The 15,759-nt window shown below is 45.8% G+C and overlaps 2 protein-coding genes across 2 annotated transcripts; one reads left to right on the forward strand and one right to left on the reverse strand.

Moving 5' to 3' along the window:
• The first annotated feature begins 9 nt into the window (after positions 1-9).
• Positions 10-3,636, forward strand: SNU13 (small nuclear ribonucleoprotein 13). The gene is made up of 3 exons (XM_072334216.1): positions 10-139; positions 724-844; positions 1,769-3,636. Exons 1-3 carry the CDS (start codon positions 137-139, stop codon positions 2,029-2,031), a joined length of 387 nt encoding a protein of 128 aa, XP_072190317.1. The 5' UTR covers positions 10-136; the 3' UTR covers positions 2,032-3,636.
• On the reverse strand, positions 3,630-15,619 carry XRCC6 (X-ray repair cross complementing 6). Its single transcript, XM_072334203.1, has 12 exons — positions 15,441-15,619; positions 15,228-15,343; positions 14,956-15,094; positions 14,021-14,275; positions 11,731-11,914; positions 10,515-10,701; positions 9,172-9,340; positions 8,435-8,596; positions 8,080-8,209; positions 6,739-6,839; positions 5,692-5,805; positions 3,630-5,128 (listed from the first exon to the last, which is right to left on the reverse strand). The coding sequence occupies exons 1-12, from the start codon at positions 15,529-15,531 to the stop codon at positions 4,932-4,934; spliced, it is 1,845 nt and encodes a 614-aa protein (XP_072190304.1). The 5' UTR covers positions 15,532-15,619; the 3' UTR covers positions 3,630-4,931.
• Positions 15,620-15,759: the final 140 nt, after the last annotated feature.

The raw sequence follows: 15,759 nt of genomic DNA on the forward strand, positions 1-15,759 counted from the left end.
GAGTGCCCGGCGAGGCGCGGCCCGCCTCTTCCCTCCGCCGTTCCCTCAGTTCCGGCGGCGTGCGGCCCGCTGCGCGCAGGAGCGTCGGGCCCCGTGCGTCCTCGCACCGCGCCGAGAGCTGCACTGCGCCGCCGCCATGGTGAGAGGGACCGGGGGAGATGCGGGCTGCGACCGGGAGGGGTCCGCTTCCATGCACGGGGAGGCGGCGGGCGGGCAGCGGGGAGCACGTGGGGACCGCGCCGCGTGGGGCCGCGCCGAGGGGCATCCACGGGTGGGTTGTGGGCTGATACACGTGATAGGCACGCACACATAGGTGCCTGAAGGGAGGTTGTGGCGAGGTGGGGGCAGCCTCTTCTCCCCGATAGTAGCTATAGGATGAGAGGTGATGGCCTCACGTTGCGCAAGGGGACGTTCAGGTTGGATATCGGGAAGCATTTCTAGGAGCGGTGCTGCGGTGGCACAGGCTGCCCGGGGAGGTGGTGCAGTCACTGTCTCTGGAGGTGTTCCAGAGCCGTGTGGATGTGGCACTGAGGGACGTGGGCAGTGGGCATGGTGGGGATGGGCTGCTGGTTGGACTGGGTGATCCTGGGGCTCTTTTTCAACCTTAGTGATTCGGTGATGCGCTACACGTGGTAGACTTGCTGCCTCTCTAGTGCCCCTCAGAACAAACTCTCTTGCCCCTGATGTGCCACTCTCCCATCTTTCCCTTTCTCCTGTTTCTAGAGTGAGGCAGAGGTGAACCCCAAAGCTTACCCGCTGGCTGATGCACAGCTCACCAAGACACTGCTGGACCTCGTGCAGCAGTCCTGCAACTACAAGCAGCTACGCAAAGGAGCCAATGAAGGTGGGACCAGCAGGACATGCTGGGAATACTGTGTGGAGCTGTGGCTGGAGATTGTATTTTTTTCTCCAGCTGTGGGCCGTGAATATTATATAGCTCTGGCTGGCACGAGTGTCCCTCTCCTTCCTCCTCCTTGATGCTCAGAGTGTGTTCCTGGTGCATATACTGTGATCATATATGATGCAGCACTGAGATGACCAGGTGTCTTGCCAGCTTAAAATCATAAGATAACTGGGAGTTGAGGGGAGCTCTGTAGTTCATCCTGCTCAGAGGATGTCACCCTTCACAGCTTGATGGAGCTGCTCAGGGCCATATCTGGTTAAGCTTCATTTGAAAAAAATAAAATCCTTAAGCGTGGAAACTCCACAGTCTCCTATGGCTTAAACTGCTCTCCTGCTCCTCATGTCTCCAGAGTTTCCCCAAGGCAGCAGTCACGGTCTGCAGTCACAGTCCTTTATGCATGGGCATAACCTGGCTCCATCCTTGCTGCAGTCTCCTTGGAGTGGCAGAAGGCAGCAGTCACTCTCCTCCATCCCACCTTGGCTGGTTCTCCCCCAGTCTGCACTGATCCAGCTCCCTTGGTCTCTCATCTGCAGAGTGCCCCAGCTGCTCTCTTTTTGCTGGCCTCACTCCTTTGTGAAGGTGGAGCTGGATGCAGTAGCCCAGATGAGACCCTATGAATATTCCCTCCCTGGGACCTGCTATGGGCACTCCATGGGTCAGCCTTCTTCTCATGGGTGCACTGCTGACCACAGATTGTTCATTCTGGACTTGGAGCAGTGCTATTACATGGCCCTGCAGCTGACAGTTTTCTTTGGCCTGCCCTCTTACTGTCCTTTCTTGCTCATGCTGACATCAGCATCTCCTAATGTTGTTCACAAGATGTGCTTCACAGAACCTAGACTTACTTTCAGTTTCTTTTTACAGCCACCAAAACATTGAACCGAGGAATAGCAGAGTTCATTGTGATGGCTGCCGATGCTGAACCCTTGGAGATCATCCTGCACCTCCCTCTTCTCTGCGAGGACAAGAATGTTCCTTATGTGTTCGTGCGCTCCAAGCAGGCCCTGGGTCGGGCGTGTGGGGTTTCCCGGCCTGTCATTGCCTGCTCCATCACTATCAAGGAGGGATCACAGCTAAAACCTCAGATCCAGTCTGTACAGCAAGCTATAGAAAGACTGTTGGTCTGAGCGCCCATGAGTTTGAGTGTGTGTGGAATGGGTAAAGGTGAAGTCAGGGGGAATTAATGTCTAGCTTTAGTTAATGACATTATAGTTTTGATATCCAGTGTTCCATTTCAAAAATCACGTTTTTGTTTAATAGTGGCTTAATTCTTCAAGTGTCTCTGCCTCTTCTCCCCTCCCCTTTTCTATTATTCCACTCCAACGCTCATTCTCGTTGTATTACTTCTTGAAAAGTGCTTGTACAACTGTATTTACTGGTTGATGTTTAAAGGAAAAAAAAAATCCCCTCCTATCTCCGTATCTGCCTGCTCAGGGCTTTTGTAACCTACCCATTAGCTTCCTAACGCTTCAGCCTCTTACAGGTGTATCTTTGTTTCAGAATGGTTTACTCTACGGGGGAGTAAGGTATGTTGGTTCCGCAGCACAATTTGGGTTGCTGGAGTTGTTGCTTTGAAGCGAAGCAGAACAGACCAAAGTGTAGGACTGTGGCTACTGTGTAGCAAGCAGCTGATGGAGCCAGGATCAGTACACATAGCACAACCCTGCCTTCAGATCAGGCAAGAGACTTCTCTAAGAGGTGTATGGGGAGCTGACATCGTATGGCAGTGCACAAGGGGAAATCTCTAATTTCACTTATTTTTAAATGCTGATTTTTTAAAAAGAAAATAAAATTACTGACAAATCTAAATACAGGAACGTCCAGAATTGTTATTCTCAGTTTTCTTTGCATGGATTGCAACAGTGATCTGCAAAGCTTGGGCTTCCTAAGACATTTCAATACAAAAGTTCTTCTTGGGTAGAGAGCAGCTCGCTGTGTCTGTACGTGTACATCTGGCCAATAACAGTAAAAACGATCTCATGCTTTTAGAGAAGCTACTGCACTATAGTAATGTGGCAGATGATTTTAAGTCATGGCCAGGACAACAGTGGCCAAAGTGACTTCTCAGATAAAACAACCTGTGACTCAAGAAGATGGCACATAATTTCATGTTCTCAAAAAGCGTGAATTATCACCAGCATTCTGGATCTGGGGTGGTTTTATGGAGCTAGCTGTGGTTCAGTGCATGTTGTGTTATAAATCCCATTTCTGTTTGGAGCAGAAATGTAAACCTGCATTGGAGTGGATCATACCAAAACAGCTGGAAGCATTTTGTCTCCTTGTGTGGCTGCCCAACTCAGCCGCGCTTCTCACCTTTCCAAAGCAGAAAGGAAAACAAGAGTGGAAAGGCCAATAGGTACAATAGCAGAAGGGAAAATAAGTTGTGTAACGTTCTCACAATGGTACCAGCTGCATACCTTTAATAAGTATAACCCGAGCAGATGGAAGCAGCTCACACAGGACTTAAGACAAATTGTATCTTCTTGTAAAGGGCTGATAAATACATCTTAGCAAGAATATTACTATCATGTATACGAATATCTCAGAGCCCTGTTGTTTGTACAAATTATGGAAAGCCTGCTGTTCCATCTACCAATTCTGATCGCTGAGCTAGTCATTTAAAACCACAGCTTGCCCTGTCTGTACTGTGCCAAGACAGCCAATGTAACACAAAGCACATATGAAACAGAAATAAAGGATTCGCGAGCAAATAAAGCTAATTTTCTGCTCTGAAGCCTTCCATTGCCATCCCTGGTAAACTTATGCCTGCCTTAAAAAGAAGAAAGGGAGATGTAATAACCTAGGAGAAACATGCCATAATTATCTAAAGCCTGGAACATACTGTGCCTGGGGGTTAGCAAGCCAAGACAGAAGTTAAAAACAGCATCCAGGATAGGAAAATTCACAAAATTGAGGTAGTCTCATTATTATATTGCACTCAATTCGGGCCTTGCTAAGACAGACATTTACAGTAACTTCCCCTAGGGGCAAATTTATTGCTTAGCCATTCTTTATTAATACCTACCACAATACAAGCAGATTGAAACTAAGGCACGAGTTTCAATCTGCAGGGCTCAGTATGTTATTGCATGTAGTGCTTAGATACAGTTCAGCTAAATAACTAGCCATGAAGTTATCACTTCAACTCGTCTTGTGCCGCAACGCAGGTGGGACATCCCAGGGGTGAAAGTTTAACAAACAAAACTTATACAACCCCCGATGCAGCTTTGTCAGTATGATTAAAGAAATACCGTAAGTAACAAACAAGGGCTACTCTCCACAACCTGCTGCTTCCAAGCACAGGTTTTGGCACAGGAGCTCATACAACACTCTGACTCAGGCTCACTACAGAGGTGGAAAAGCACTATGCCATCTCAGTAATTCACCTTGGATAAGTGCTTGCAGATTTCCATGGAACATGACTATTTTCCTCTTTACCATTTAAAAACAGAAGACCTGGCTGAGCAGCTCTATGAAGTGTCGGCATTTTGCCCAAAGGACTGGCTCCTGATCACTACTAATGATTCTTGCCTTTGTGATCTGCTAGTAATTTCTACAACACCAATGGGGGTAAAGAACACAATTGGATTACAAGCACTGATGTCAGCAGTATTGGAGAGCAGCAAAGTAAACCACTGCGTTTACATCCTCTGTTGGCAGGCAGACTTGATCTGCTGCATGTGTTCACGTGGGGTCACACAAATCACTCGCTTTCTTATTTCTGTTTAAGCGAGTTCTGCTACCTTCAAGGTGAAAAGATGGTACAGCTGGTGTTGCAAAGTAAAAAGCCCAAAACAACTTTATTAAGAAACCAGGAAGGCACAACCATGTTCTGTCAGCAACCCGAGTTAGTAGGACATTTAATTCTGCTACTGTGAACAGTACCTGAGTTTGCAGAAATGCTTAGAAACTACAAGCCAAACGTTTCTCCAGTGGTAGATTCAGCAATCATTGGCCTTCTCCTCCATGGCAACATGACAACCGCAACTTAAAGCAAGTGGAAGTCAACCATGGCCTCCATCCCTGCTTAGCGCCCACTGAAGTATTCAGTCAGTGCATCTATGAGCTCCTGCTTCTTCCCCCCACTCCTCAGCCTGTAATGCCTGCACATATCCTTCAGAGCAGAGACCGTGAGCTTGCCCAGAGTGCCACTCTGCACATAACTCCTCAGTGAATCTTCCGAGATTTCTATCTTGGCCTTCTTTTCTGCTTGACCATCACCAGCTGGAAAGAGAAATTATATATCCCCAAGATTCTTAAAATGTTCACAATTGAAAGACACCAGCATTCCTAATACATACCAAGTTAACAGCCATTAGAACGCTATCTTAAAGGCCATCTAAATACCCAGTGTTTTTTTCTGAAGCAGGTGTCAATATGTAAACTATATGGTATTTTGCTGACAGCAGTGATCTCAAACTCAAGTACAAAGCTCTGTGTTCACATAGGGAATTCAGCTGACACTCCTGTTTTATGCACACTTTTGCACATTCCCAAACCAAGCACAGTGGGACCTGAGCATTACTTTGACACTTATTCCTCAAAATGCTTATCTTGAACTTGCAAAATTGTCCATGCATAAAAGCCTGCTTCCACACCCAACATACAGACAGAAGGCGTGAATTCCTTTTATACCACTCTGGGTTTTCACTGGGCAGATTCCCATTCTAGCAGTTCTCCAGCTGGATACCACAATATCCTCTGCTCCCTGTGAATCACTGAAAACTGAAAATGCAGAAGCCTCAACTGAAAAGAACACAGACACCATGTTGTGCGTCCGCACTTGCCTTGTTTTCTTTTTGCAGCCTTCCCTTCAGGGTTGTAGTCAGGAGGATAAACCAGCTGCTTGAACTCCTCTACCAGGTTGCCCAGCCTGCGGCTCATCTCTTCAGTCTTTGGCACTGAGCAAAAGAGAAAGATTTGTACCCTCAAGAAAAGCAAACTGCCCGATACAAGTTTGCTTCTATAAAAGCTAGCACCTTGCAAGCATGCTAAATGCAAAGAGCTACGTTATGGTAATCACAAATGAGAAATTCACAGCTCTTGATAATATCAAGGATTTGTGTTATACATATGCACGTGACCCTGAACTGTACATATATACATGGAACAAAACTTAGATGGTAGAAGTGATAGAGAAAATCTTCTAGTTGGTGGCACTGATACCCAGGTCTAATCTTGAACATTTAAAATGCAACAGTTTATGACCTAAGGTTACAAGTAGTTTGAGGCAGAACTTGTTTCTGTCATGTATTTGTACAATATCTAGCGGAGGTTCCCAGATTATTGGTATGATATCACTTCCCATGAAACAAATACCTTCTCTATCACTATTCCTAGAGTAGAAAAAATTTAACGCCAAACCAAATAAAACGTTTCCTTCAGGAGGTTTGTAGCCTTTGATAAGTGCTCTCAGAAACTGTCACAGCCACCAGGTGGCAACATTGCCTCCTGGCAGAATAATTCTGTAAGGAGCTCCATCACTTCAGACTGGAATACTATTAGACTCCTGAAGACAGGAATTGCAGAGAAAATATTTGTCATCAAAAAGAAGAGGGTGGGGGGAAAAGGGGGTGTTGGGGAGGGTAATCCAATTTCAATGTTTGAGCGTAAAGTGAAAATCTTTCCTTTCTCCTTTTTGCTGACAGTGTAAGAAACTAAGGTTTCTCTATTTCAGAATGGAAACAACCTTAACTCTGCATCTTGGAACAGGACACCACTAAAACATCCTTTTAAAAGGCATTTGGTTTTGTAGCACCAAAACTCTGACTTAGAAGAGCCAAAGTCAGGAGCCCTCAAACCCACCTCCCCTCACATCCACCAGTAATTCTCACTTGTAAGGTCCTCAGCTTGTTCTGGTTCCAGCATATCCAGCGCCAAAGCCTCCAGATTCCTGAAGTGTTGCTGCAAAACTGGGTTCTCAAAGCTGTCAGTCCTGTCAAGAATCCCCCAGATTTTCAGTGCATGCTGCCAGGAAGCCAGCTAAGACATAAGATCTACCACCAGCCTATTTCAAAGTCAAACTTCCCTCTTTCCCACAAATCAATCCATCTCGCCAAAAGAATCCCTTGTCCTCTTTTCAGTGTACCTGCTGAGTCACCATCCTGTCATGTACCAAATGTGTTAGGTAGCTGTAGGAGACTTAGAAGGCTATGTGAGATAGAGAGACTGGCATTCTGCACTAATACCAACTGTGCTACTTTCTATACACAACTTTTTTAATGTCCCACTTATTTTCAAGTCCCATAAAAGCCCCTTTCCTGAAATTTATCCTGATTATGATAAAAAAGGCCCAGCTATTCTCTGTAGCACACGCTCATTTGAAAGATCCAAGCCTGATCTGCAATAGATTGGCACAATAAAATGTGATATCTGCAACAAATTACAACAACCCAGAGAGAACAAGAGCAATACTATGAAGAACTCCAGAACATGCTACATAAAGCACACAACACCTGGTCATTTCAGAATGATTGAGAATGAAGTCTGCACGACGCTAATGCAAAGGGAAGCAATTTGCTTATGCAAATCGTTGCCTCTTTAAAGATTCCTCACTGAATGCATTTTATGTGTGTGCCTGCAGCAATGACTCTGAGGGAAGGGACACATTTGCGTTTGGGAGACAAGGTGTTCTCCCACACCTGAGGTATACACTAAGCCCCCGAGTACAAATATATGTGTAGTTTCTATATGCAAGACACTGCATTATGAAATGGAGGAGCAAGGCTTGCTAAGTTATCTAAACTTACAATTGACACATCCCTGATATTTGAAAAGAACAACAACATTCACACAATGATGCTTGGCCATGTCGTGGAACAAAATCTAAATCAAACCCAAAGACTGGTTCAAAGTCTCACATCTACTGCAACAGTGACCTTCAAGGCACTCCATTTGATCACTGAGTGTGGACCATTAAGCAGCTGATTGTAAAACAATGAATGTATTTATAACTATGGCTTCATAGAACATTTTCTGTAGACCTGCTAAAGAATGTCAGAGCCTATTAAATTAGTAGCTATGAAGCAACATCCCAATTAAAGCTATTTAGTCAACACATGCATCAAAATCTCATCTTGTGGACAACACAGCTGAAAAATGTGTGCAGTAGAGAAAGCAACAGTGTTGAACATTCTTCCCCATGCGCACCCCACACACTGTTTATCTCCACGTACCTGTATTTGAAGCGGAGTTTTTGAATGATCTCCTTCATTTTGTCCACCTGTTCTCGATTGGCTGGTACCTTCTCTGTAAAATCAACGTTCCGTTTATCATCTGCATATGGTAGGAAAACGATGTGGAAACCTACACAGAACACAGAGAGCAAGAGAACAGTTACGCAGAACCACAGCCTCAAAATCAGAATTTAGGAGAAAATGATGACTCCCCCAGACCAGCTTCCTGTTTTGCCCTAGGCAGCAGCACTCAGTAGGTGCTGGCAGGCATTACAAGGTGACAGTGTTTGCACACAACAAATGTGATGCTGACTGCACCCAACAGATCGGGGAAAGGCAACATCTCTTCCCATACCTGGAGGAGCTATCTGCACTTTCTGTTCATCCACCTCTTCCTCCTGAGGAACCAGGGCCACAAAGCGAGGGGGAGTGTTCCGGCGGGCGATGTATCTGCACAGTGCCATCACCTCTTTCTCCAAGCACTTCATCAATAAGGCATTAAACAGAGTTGTACTGCCTGCAAAGTAAAGACTGCACCGGTCAGACTGACAGATTTACACCTTTGCTTCAGAATGTAACCCCAGGCATTAAAGATTTGATGCTGCGACTTCATTGCAGTACTCGCACTATTTCAGAGGTTAAAAAATCAACTGTTGGAAGGTGGAAATCTCTACAATGCCATTATTTCTCCTGACCAGAACTGTGTGAATTCTGGGCAAAGAACTGAAATCTAACACTAACACTTGAGAAATGAAGCAAGGTTGAAAACTGGAAGTAGGTATCTCCAAAGCATCTCTGTGTTATGGTGGGACACAGGAATAGCAGCACACTGTAGGACCCTTTCCAAAGGCAACAAATTAACAATTCAGACTGCAATATTCTTCCCCATCCGATCAGCTCTTCTCTGCTGTAGGAAACAAAAATTAACTGCAACTGAGAGGGGCAGTAAGACTTATTTCTATACATTTTAATATTAGCAAGTTCTTAAGGGAGACAAAGATTTGACACTCAATGGACACCACCCCAATACTTTATGAATCAGCCGGTTAACCTAACACAAGGTGTGAATCTTCCCTTGCCACCTTTCCTTACCAGTTACTAGGGACTCTTCAGGATACATGAACTGGGAGGGCCTGATATGGTGGTGCTGTTTTAGCATTGCAAGTGGTTTGAAACCAATCAGATACAAGCCCGGAGAATCAAACCGTTTCACTTCTTCGGTTTCCTCTTTCTCCATCACGATCTGGCGGTTTCCATATGTCTAAATTAGAGAAGAACAGACAGTACTGATGCTTGCAGAAGAAAAGCTGGATAAGACAGGTAAAGAAGAGGGGGCAATTGCTGTCTTCCACTACTGGAAAGGGGGTTATAGACAAGACAGGGCGAACTCTCCTCCTCAGGGCACACTTAAAATTGTTGGTCATAGTCTGCAACCACTGTCCCAAGGGAAATTTGGGCTGAACATTAAAAAGATGCAAGGGCCAGTGGATAAGCCCTGGCACAGAGAGATGGTCACATCTCACCCTTGCAGTTACTCAGAGCTGGCCCAAACGAGCCCTGAATAACCTGATGCAGTTTTGTGAGTCTTGCTCTGCACTGTGTTGGAGCAGATACTCCCAGAGATCCTGTCCAACCCATGGTGCTAAACTTGCTTTAGCAGATGCACATCAGCTACTTGTTCCTGGCAGAAGCAGAGGCCAAAAAGCAATGCTTTTGAAGCATCATTCATATATCATAAAAATGAAAACATATTACAGACAACCTGCAGAAGTGAGACATGCAAGGTCTTCCTGCTCAGCACTCTGCTCATCTTCTGTATTTTATTAAAAAACTAAAAAAAGACTGTTCAGTATAAATAAAAATAACTATTAATTTTAGAGTACAATTTCGTCAGCCTTTGGCATGGAAGGAAACAAAGTGCACTTGTGCCAACACACCTAGCAACTGCCTATTCTGTTTTGAAGTAAGGCTGTGCCTGGGCAGAGGGGAAAAAGCATTCGAACTACATCAAACTATCAAGCAGGAAGACAAAACAAAGAATAAAGAGCAACCCCTCTGTGATTTACACCGGCATATTTAATAAAGTGGTCAAAATTTGTTCCTAACGACTCAAGAGATAGAACCAGCAGTGTAGTACAAGGCCATACAAGGTTAAGCTGACAACCCAGTTCTGCCTTACAGAAAGAAATGACCTGTGCTCCTGAACACGCTGCCACCAGCAGCTCTGCTTTCCCTTGAGCATCACGCCAAAAAAACAACCCGCTCTCCCTGCACAGCTTACAAAATGACTGCACTAACCCAAAGAGCATACAGATGTAAATACTTCCCTATCTCATCCTGAAAGTGAAACACAACCAAGAGCATAAAAGGCTGAGCATCCCCCCACCGCCACCGCCCCAAAATCAGAGTGAGAAAGCGCACAACCAGCACATTACCTGAGCCCTTTTTGTATCACTGGGCAGAAGCAAACTGCCTGTCTTTCCATTGAACACCCTTGTTTTTGTTTTAACAGGCTCATTAGTTTCCCGATAAAGTTTCACTGGATATGGCTTGTAAGCTTTTTGAATAAGGTTGTAAACGCCAACAGAGAAAGACAGATCTTTGTTCAAATACAGATTTATCCTGTGTAAAAAGAAGCAGAACGCAGACTTGAGACTTCTGAAGGGTCACTTTTGCAAATATAAATCACCTTCCCATATCACTTATTTTCTCCAACCTCCTTTCCCTTCCCATCCCAAAAATCACAGGTGTAAATGGAACACATTATTACTTGCTTCGTCGTGTCACTCGGATATAAACATTCTAGGAATGACATCACTTCTGGTCATAAAGAATATTTAAGGGCAGTTAATTTAACATATTTCTTCCACATTTTTCACTTGGAAGGGCAGCTACATGCCGGTAGAGCAAAAGACAAGTTTATGGTTGGGCAACTCCCTTCTGCTTAACACAGCGTGGCCTCTGAAAACACACAACTGCTCCAGCAGAGAGTAAAGTTCCCCAGAAGGCCATCAAGACAAACAGCACAGTGATTAAAAAGGTCATTCATTCACCGTGAGCCCACGTCAATCTGTTAAGAATTCAGCTGGTGAAAAACAACTGTTATGAAGTAGGTGGTTCCAAAAATACTTTTTATCCGCTTTGTCAAGATCCTTTTAATCTCTCTGTGAGCATTTCTAATCTTTCAGCAGGAGATCAGAAGTATCGAGGCTGTGCGAATCCATACCAAGTGCACAGACATGCTGGCCACACGCATCTATTAAATAATAGGACAAAATATCTACTCACACCAAGATTTAACTTCTTCTAAGTTAACACTAGTAAGCAAAGCCTCGTTTCAATCAGGCTGCACTATGAACTGCACGTTTTACACAGCACGTCACAGACATTTTTGCAGGTATTTTAACTTTGGCAATGGCGTCAGATGTCACACAGTGCAAAAACAAGAGGTCTATCTTCACTCTCAATTTGTCACCCACCAAGGCCACACATCCTTGGAAGCAAAGGAAGAAACATCAACTCCAACTGAGGAATTAATACTGAAAAGCTTAAGCAGTGGTGCCAATCATTCCAGAAGAAGAAGGTGAGATGCAGTCTAAAGATAACATCCAGTTGCCTCCATTGAATGACGCACAATAAAAAGGCACGCACCTGACTAAAGCTCTTTTCCTTGTCTCCTTTGCTCGTACTTTCTTCATGAGATGCTCCAGTTTCCCTGACTCATCAGGATGGATCCCAAGGTCCTCATCCTCTGCTATGTTGATGATGTCCCTGTAGAACAAAGAGATATCAAACCCTCCCGGCTTCTTCAAGTGCATCAAGTCCAGGATAATACCTAGAAACAAAGCAAAAGGGAGATCACGTAAAGCTGCTTTTTTCTCACATTGGCATGTTCCTCACGTTTCTCTGCCTGACCAAAAGTAAGCTCCAAATTGCCACATCTGCACCAGATGGGAAAGTTTCAAGGGAAAGAAGCAAAAGACTTTCTTCAGCTTCAGTCAAAGCAATGCGACATATGGAAAATGTTCCCTCCATAATTAAGAATCCGGGCAACTTTGTGCAGGAAACAGCTCTGCCAAGCTCCTATAAAACACACCCCTGCTTCAGGCAGAGAGAGAAGAAATGACTTCAGCAATCTCCTTTTCCCAATGTTAAGGTCTTATGAATCAAGGAAGCCTCACAGCTTCTACATCTAGCACATATGCTCAACTCCAAAAACACCGGTTATCAAAGCCAATGAAACGCTTGCTCTCCAGTCTCTGAGCTTGGGTTGCTGCTCTTCAGCTAATTCAAAGTGCAATCATTAAAGTGATCTTCCTTTTGCACTGACTTGGGGCTATGTTTCCCTTCCTAGTGTTATTAATCCCTTCCTGGAAAATGGTGCAACAATGAAATAAAGTATAGTTTGTTTTCCACGGATTTCTCCAATTCTGATTTATGGTATGAAAGTAGAGCAGCCCAAGAAAATAAGTGTTCATAGCTGGGTACCAGGTTGGATGACTGTTTTCCACAGGTTGCTCCAAAAGTATTGCCTCCTATTTATTTCTATGGAAACTACAACAGACACAAAGACAGCAATCACACTAATTGACAGAGCAAATTCTCAGCTACAAAACACTGTTTTTCAACAGTCACCACCATAAACTATGTATTTTTGCCAGCAATGAACAAGAGCCTGCCTGCCACACACATGTCAGAATCTGCACCAGCAGAGATGATCCACTGTTTCACAGTTGTAGTGATGGTTGTTGCTCGTAAAGTGTTGCCCACACAATCCACCTTTCATCAGCCTGAACAGATAGAAATCAGGTGTCAAATCTGGACTAATCAGTGGGTCTGGTAGCACAGTCCAGCCAAGTCTGACTTGTGTTCAAGACAAGACTGAAATGTGCTCCACAGTCCTCACACTGGCATGGGGCCTGGCAAGAGAAAGGTTGTCTTCTGACTCTGGAAGTTCAAGGTAGTCAGCATCGCAATGCAGCCGTCACAGTTAATTGCCCAAGTTCCAGGAAATACACGATGACCTCCAGTTTCCTATCCCAAAAGACTGCACATCACTTCACCTGTTGGAGGCTGTGGCTCAAACTTTTTCTTCCATGCTGAATTCACATGTTGCCGCTCCACAGACTGCCTTTTTGACTCCAGCTTGTAGTGATGACACCACATCTCAACGCCAATAGTGATGCAGTACAGGAAACCGTTACCTTCAGCCTCTTAGTTCAATTGGTCCTGACAAACCTGCAGATGGTGTTCCTTCTGTTCCTGTGTGAGTATTCATGGGACCCAGATGGCACAAACTTTGCCAGCATTGCCACTATAATTTCCAGTGCACTGAAGCTGATATTCAGATCTGTACACAGCTCCCTGGATGTAATCTGTCAGTTCACAGGAGCGTGATGATTGAGACGCTTCATTCTGTGGTGTGACAGCTGTGCATGGCTATCTGGAACATGTCTTGTCCTTCACGTCACTGTCACAACAGCTAAAACGCACTCCCCACTGCCTCACTGTGTTCACATACACCGTTTGGTCCCCACAAACATTCTGCACGTGTTGATGAATGTCAATGGGTTCTTTTTAACCTGCATGGAGGAATTCAGTGACACACCTCTTCTTCACAGGCACTTCCATGTCAGACACCATTTGGTCAGACTGCCCCTCTGCTGCCATCTGTCACGCAGCAACAAGATGCCACAGAACATCTGTGGGAAGTTCAACTTCTAAAACCAACATCCACCTCTGACACTGTGGGCCAACATAACAGGAGGCATTATTTTTGAAGTCAGCCCTCAGAGAAAATATCAGCAAGTTTCCTTAGTTCTGATGATTTTATATTCTTTTTCCACCACAATCTTGCAATGAAGTTAATATCTGCTGCAAGGACACATCACTTTTAAGCTGCCTGACATTAGAAGCTTAAATTAAAGGAGAGAATACTGACCTGTCTCTCTCAGATCACCAGCTCTGGTCCTGGCCAGCTTGGCCTTAGCACTATCATTAGCATGAGGGTTATCCTCGTTGGTAAAAAGCATGATCCTTTTGTGGCTCAGTCTGACTCGGACATCACTGAAGAGATTAGAGCAGGCCCAGAGTGCTTCACCCAGGGAATAGTCAGCGTTGTGGCCAAAGGTCTCACGGAAAAGTACTCGTCCTTCATCTCCCTTGTATTGGTCCAGCTCCAGAACACGCTTTGCGCCTACGGGAAATAACAGCATTTGCAAACATCAGAAATTCTGAAAGAAGGATTGCAAGTGCTTCTAAAGAAGCACTGAGAGTTTCCTGCAGCTGATATCTGATTAACATACTTCAGCAGCTCTGTAGCGGTGCCTTTCCACTGCTTGTCTGAGAAAACTGTTTTGAGACAACCTAACATTTTCAACATCGTAAGCTGGTTACAAAGCACCTGCAAGGGCCAAGGGAATGCAAAGTGCCCCAGCATAAATGTGGGGCATCTTCTGTTGCAAGACACAGGCAGGGATCCAAGTATCACGTAGCCTCTGCATTGAAAGAATAAGTTCTTATCAGGAAATGCAGCAGTTGCACCCACTGCAGAGGAATGGCAGAGCACTGTGCTGCCAGCAGAAAGCAACAAGGCTGAAATACATCCAGCATCTCCATGGCACGTTGGGAAGATGTTGAATCCCTCCTGCTCCCTCGTGCTGCATGCCTGATAGTACCACTCCAGATGTTGGATTCAGCCCATAGGTTACCAGAAGGACTTCTGCAACATTCGGGGCAGGTGCCAATGGTCTTTTGAAACAGGGAAGGAGAAGGATGAGTGGGCAGCCTAAGGCACTGCCAAAGAAGAAAGAAGAACCGAGGGCAGTCACTACACAGATCTCCTCATACAGATCCCCATACTCCTTTATGCTCTACCTGGATTATCCAACTCCTGAAGGACGTAGACATGCTTGAAGTCTGCACAGTTCTTGTTGCTCTCCGTGCCGTAGAACACAACGCTTAACAGATCCTTGTCGCTACTGATAATTTTGCTGGTGTACACGTTCCGGATGCACTGGGAAAACAAAACACAAGGAGGTCAAAACATGAAGAAAAAGAGCTGCAACCACAGCACAAAACGCTGCCTTTGGCAACCAGCAGCTCTTACAACGACCCTCGGAGGTCCGTAACCGCCCCGCGTTCCTCACCTGCATGGTCATGTCAAAGGGTGTGTCCGCCTCCCCGTTCTCGTAGGGCTCGAACATGGCCTTGGACGCGTCCACCAAGAAAATCAAGCTGTCCCGCCCCGAGAACCTGCTGTCCGCTACGGAGAGGAGGAAAGGCAGCTGCATCCACAGCCGGGGCGCCCGCGGAGGGACCGCAGCGCCACGCTGCCCTCGGCTGAGCGGAGGTTATCTTACCGACAGTCTCCAGCCCCTCCTCCTCCTGCTGCTCGCCGTCCTCCTCCTCGTCCGGCCCGTCGCCACGATAATAGGACACCCAGTCGGCCATGGCCGCTGCCGGGGGAACCTCCGCTCGGAGCTCCCTCAACCACCTCCGTAGCCACGCGCCGCTAGCCGCGAGCCGTCACTCATCTGAAATCCCCGCCTCTCTGCGCCACTCCGGCCAATGATAAGGCGCGGAGGGCTCCTCTCCCCGCCCCCCGCGGGTAGCCACGCCCTGTCTAGACGAGGATTGGTTGCGGGAAGGAAAACAGAGCGGGAGCGCCCCGCCCGCCCC

This window comes from Excalfactoria chinensis, chromosome 1 (assembly GCF_039878825.1).
Source record: "Excalfactoria chinensis isolate bCotChi1 chromosome 1, bCotChi1.hap2, whole genome shotgun sequence".
Classification (NCBI taxonomy): domain Eukaryota; kingdom Metazoa; phylum Chordata; class Aves; order Galliformes; family Phasianidae; genus Excalfactoria; species Excalfactoria chinensis.

Bases quoted from the DNA above. Each gene is read 5' to 3' on its own strand.
- SNU13 (XM_072334216.1), top strand. The intron at 845-1,768 runs GTGGGACCAGCA...TTCTTTTTACAG, and splicing joins ACGCAAAGGAGCCAATGAAG to CCACCAAAACATTGAACCGA.
- XRCC6 (XM_072334203.1), bottom strand. From the start codon at position 15,531: ATGGCCGACTGGGTGTCCTATTATCGTGGCGACGGGCCGGACGAGGAG. The intron at 15,095-15,227 runs GTGAGGAACGCG...TTGTTTTCCCAG, and splicing joins CCTTTGACATGACCATGCAG to TGCATCCGGAACGTGTACAC. The intron at 9,341-10,514 runs GTAATGTGCTGG...TCTCTAATTTAG, and splicing joins GTGATACAAAAAGGGCTCAG to ACATATGGAAACCGCCAGAT.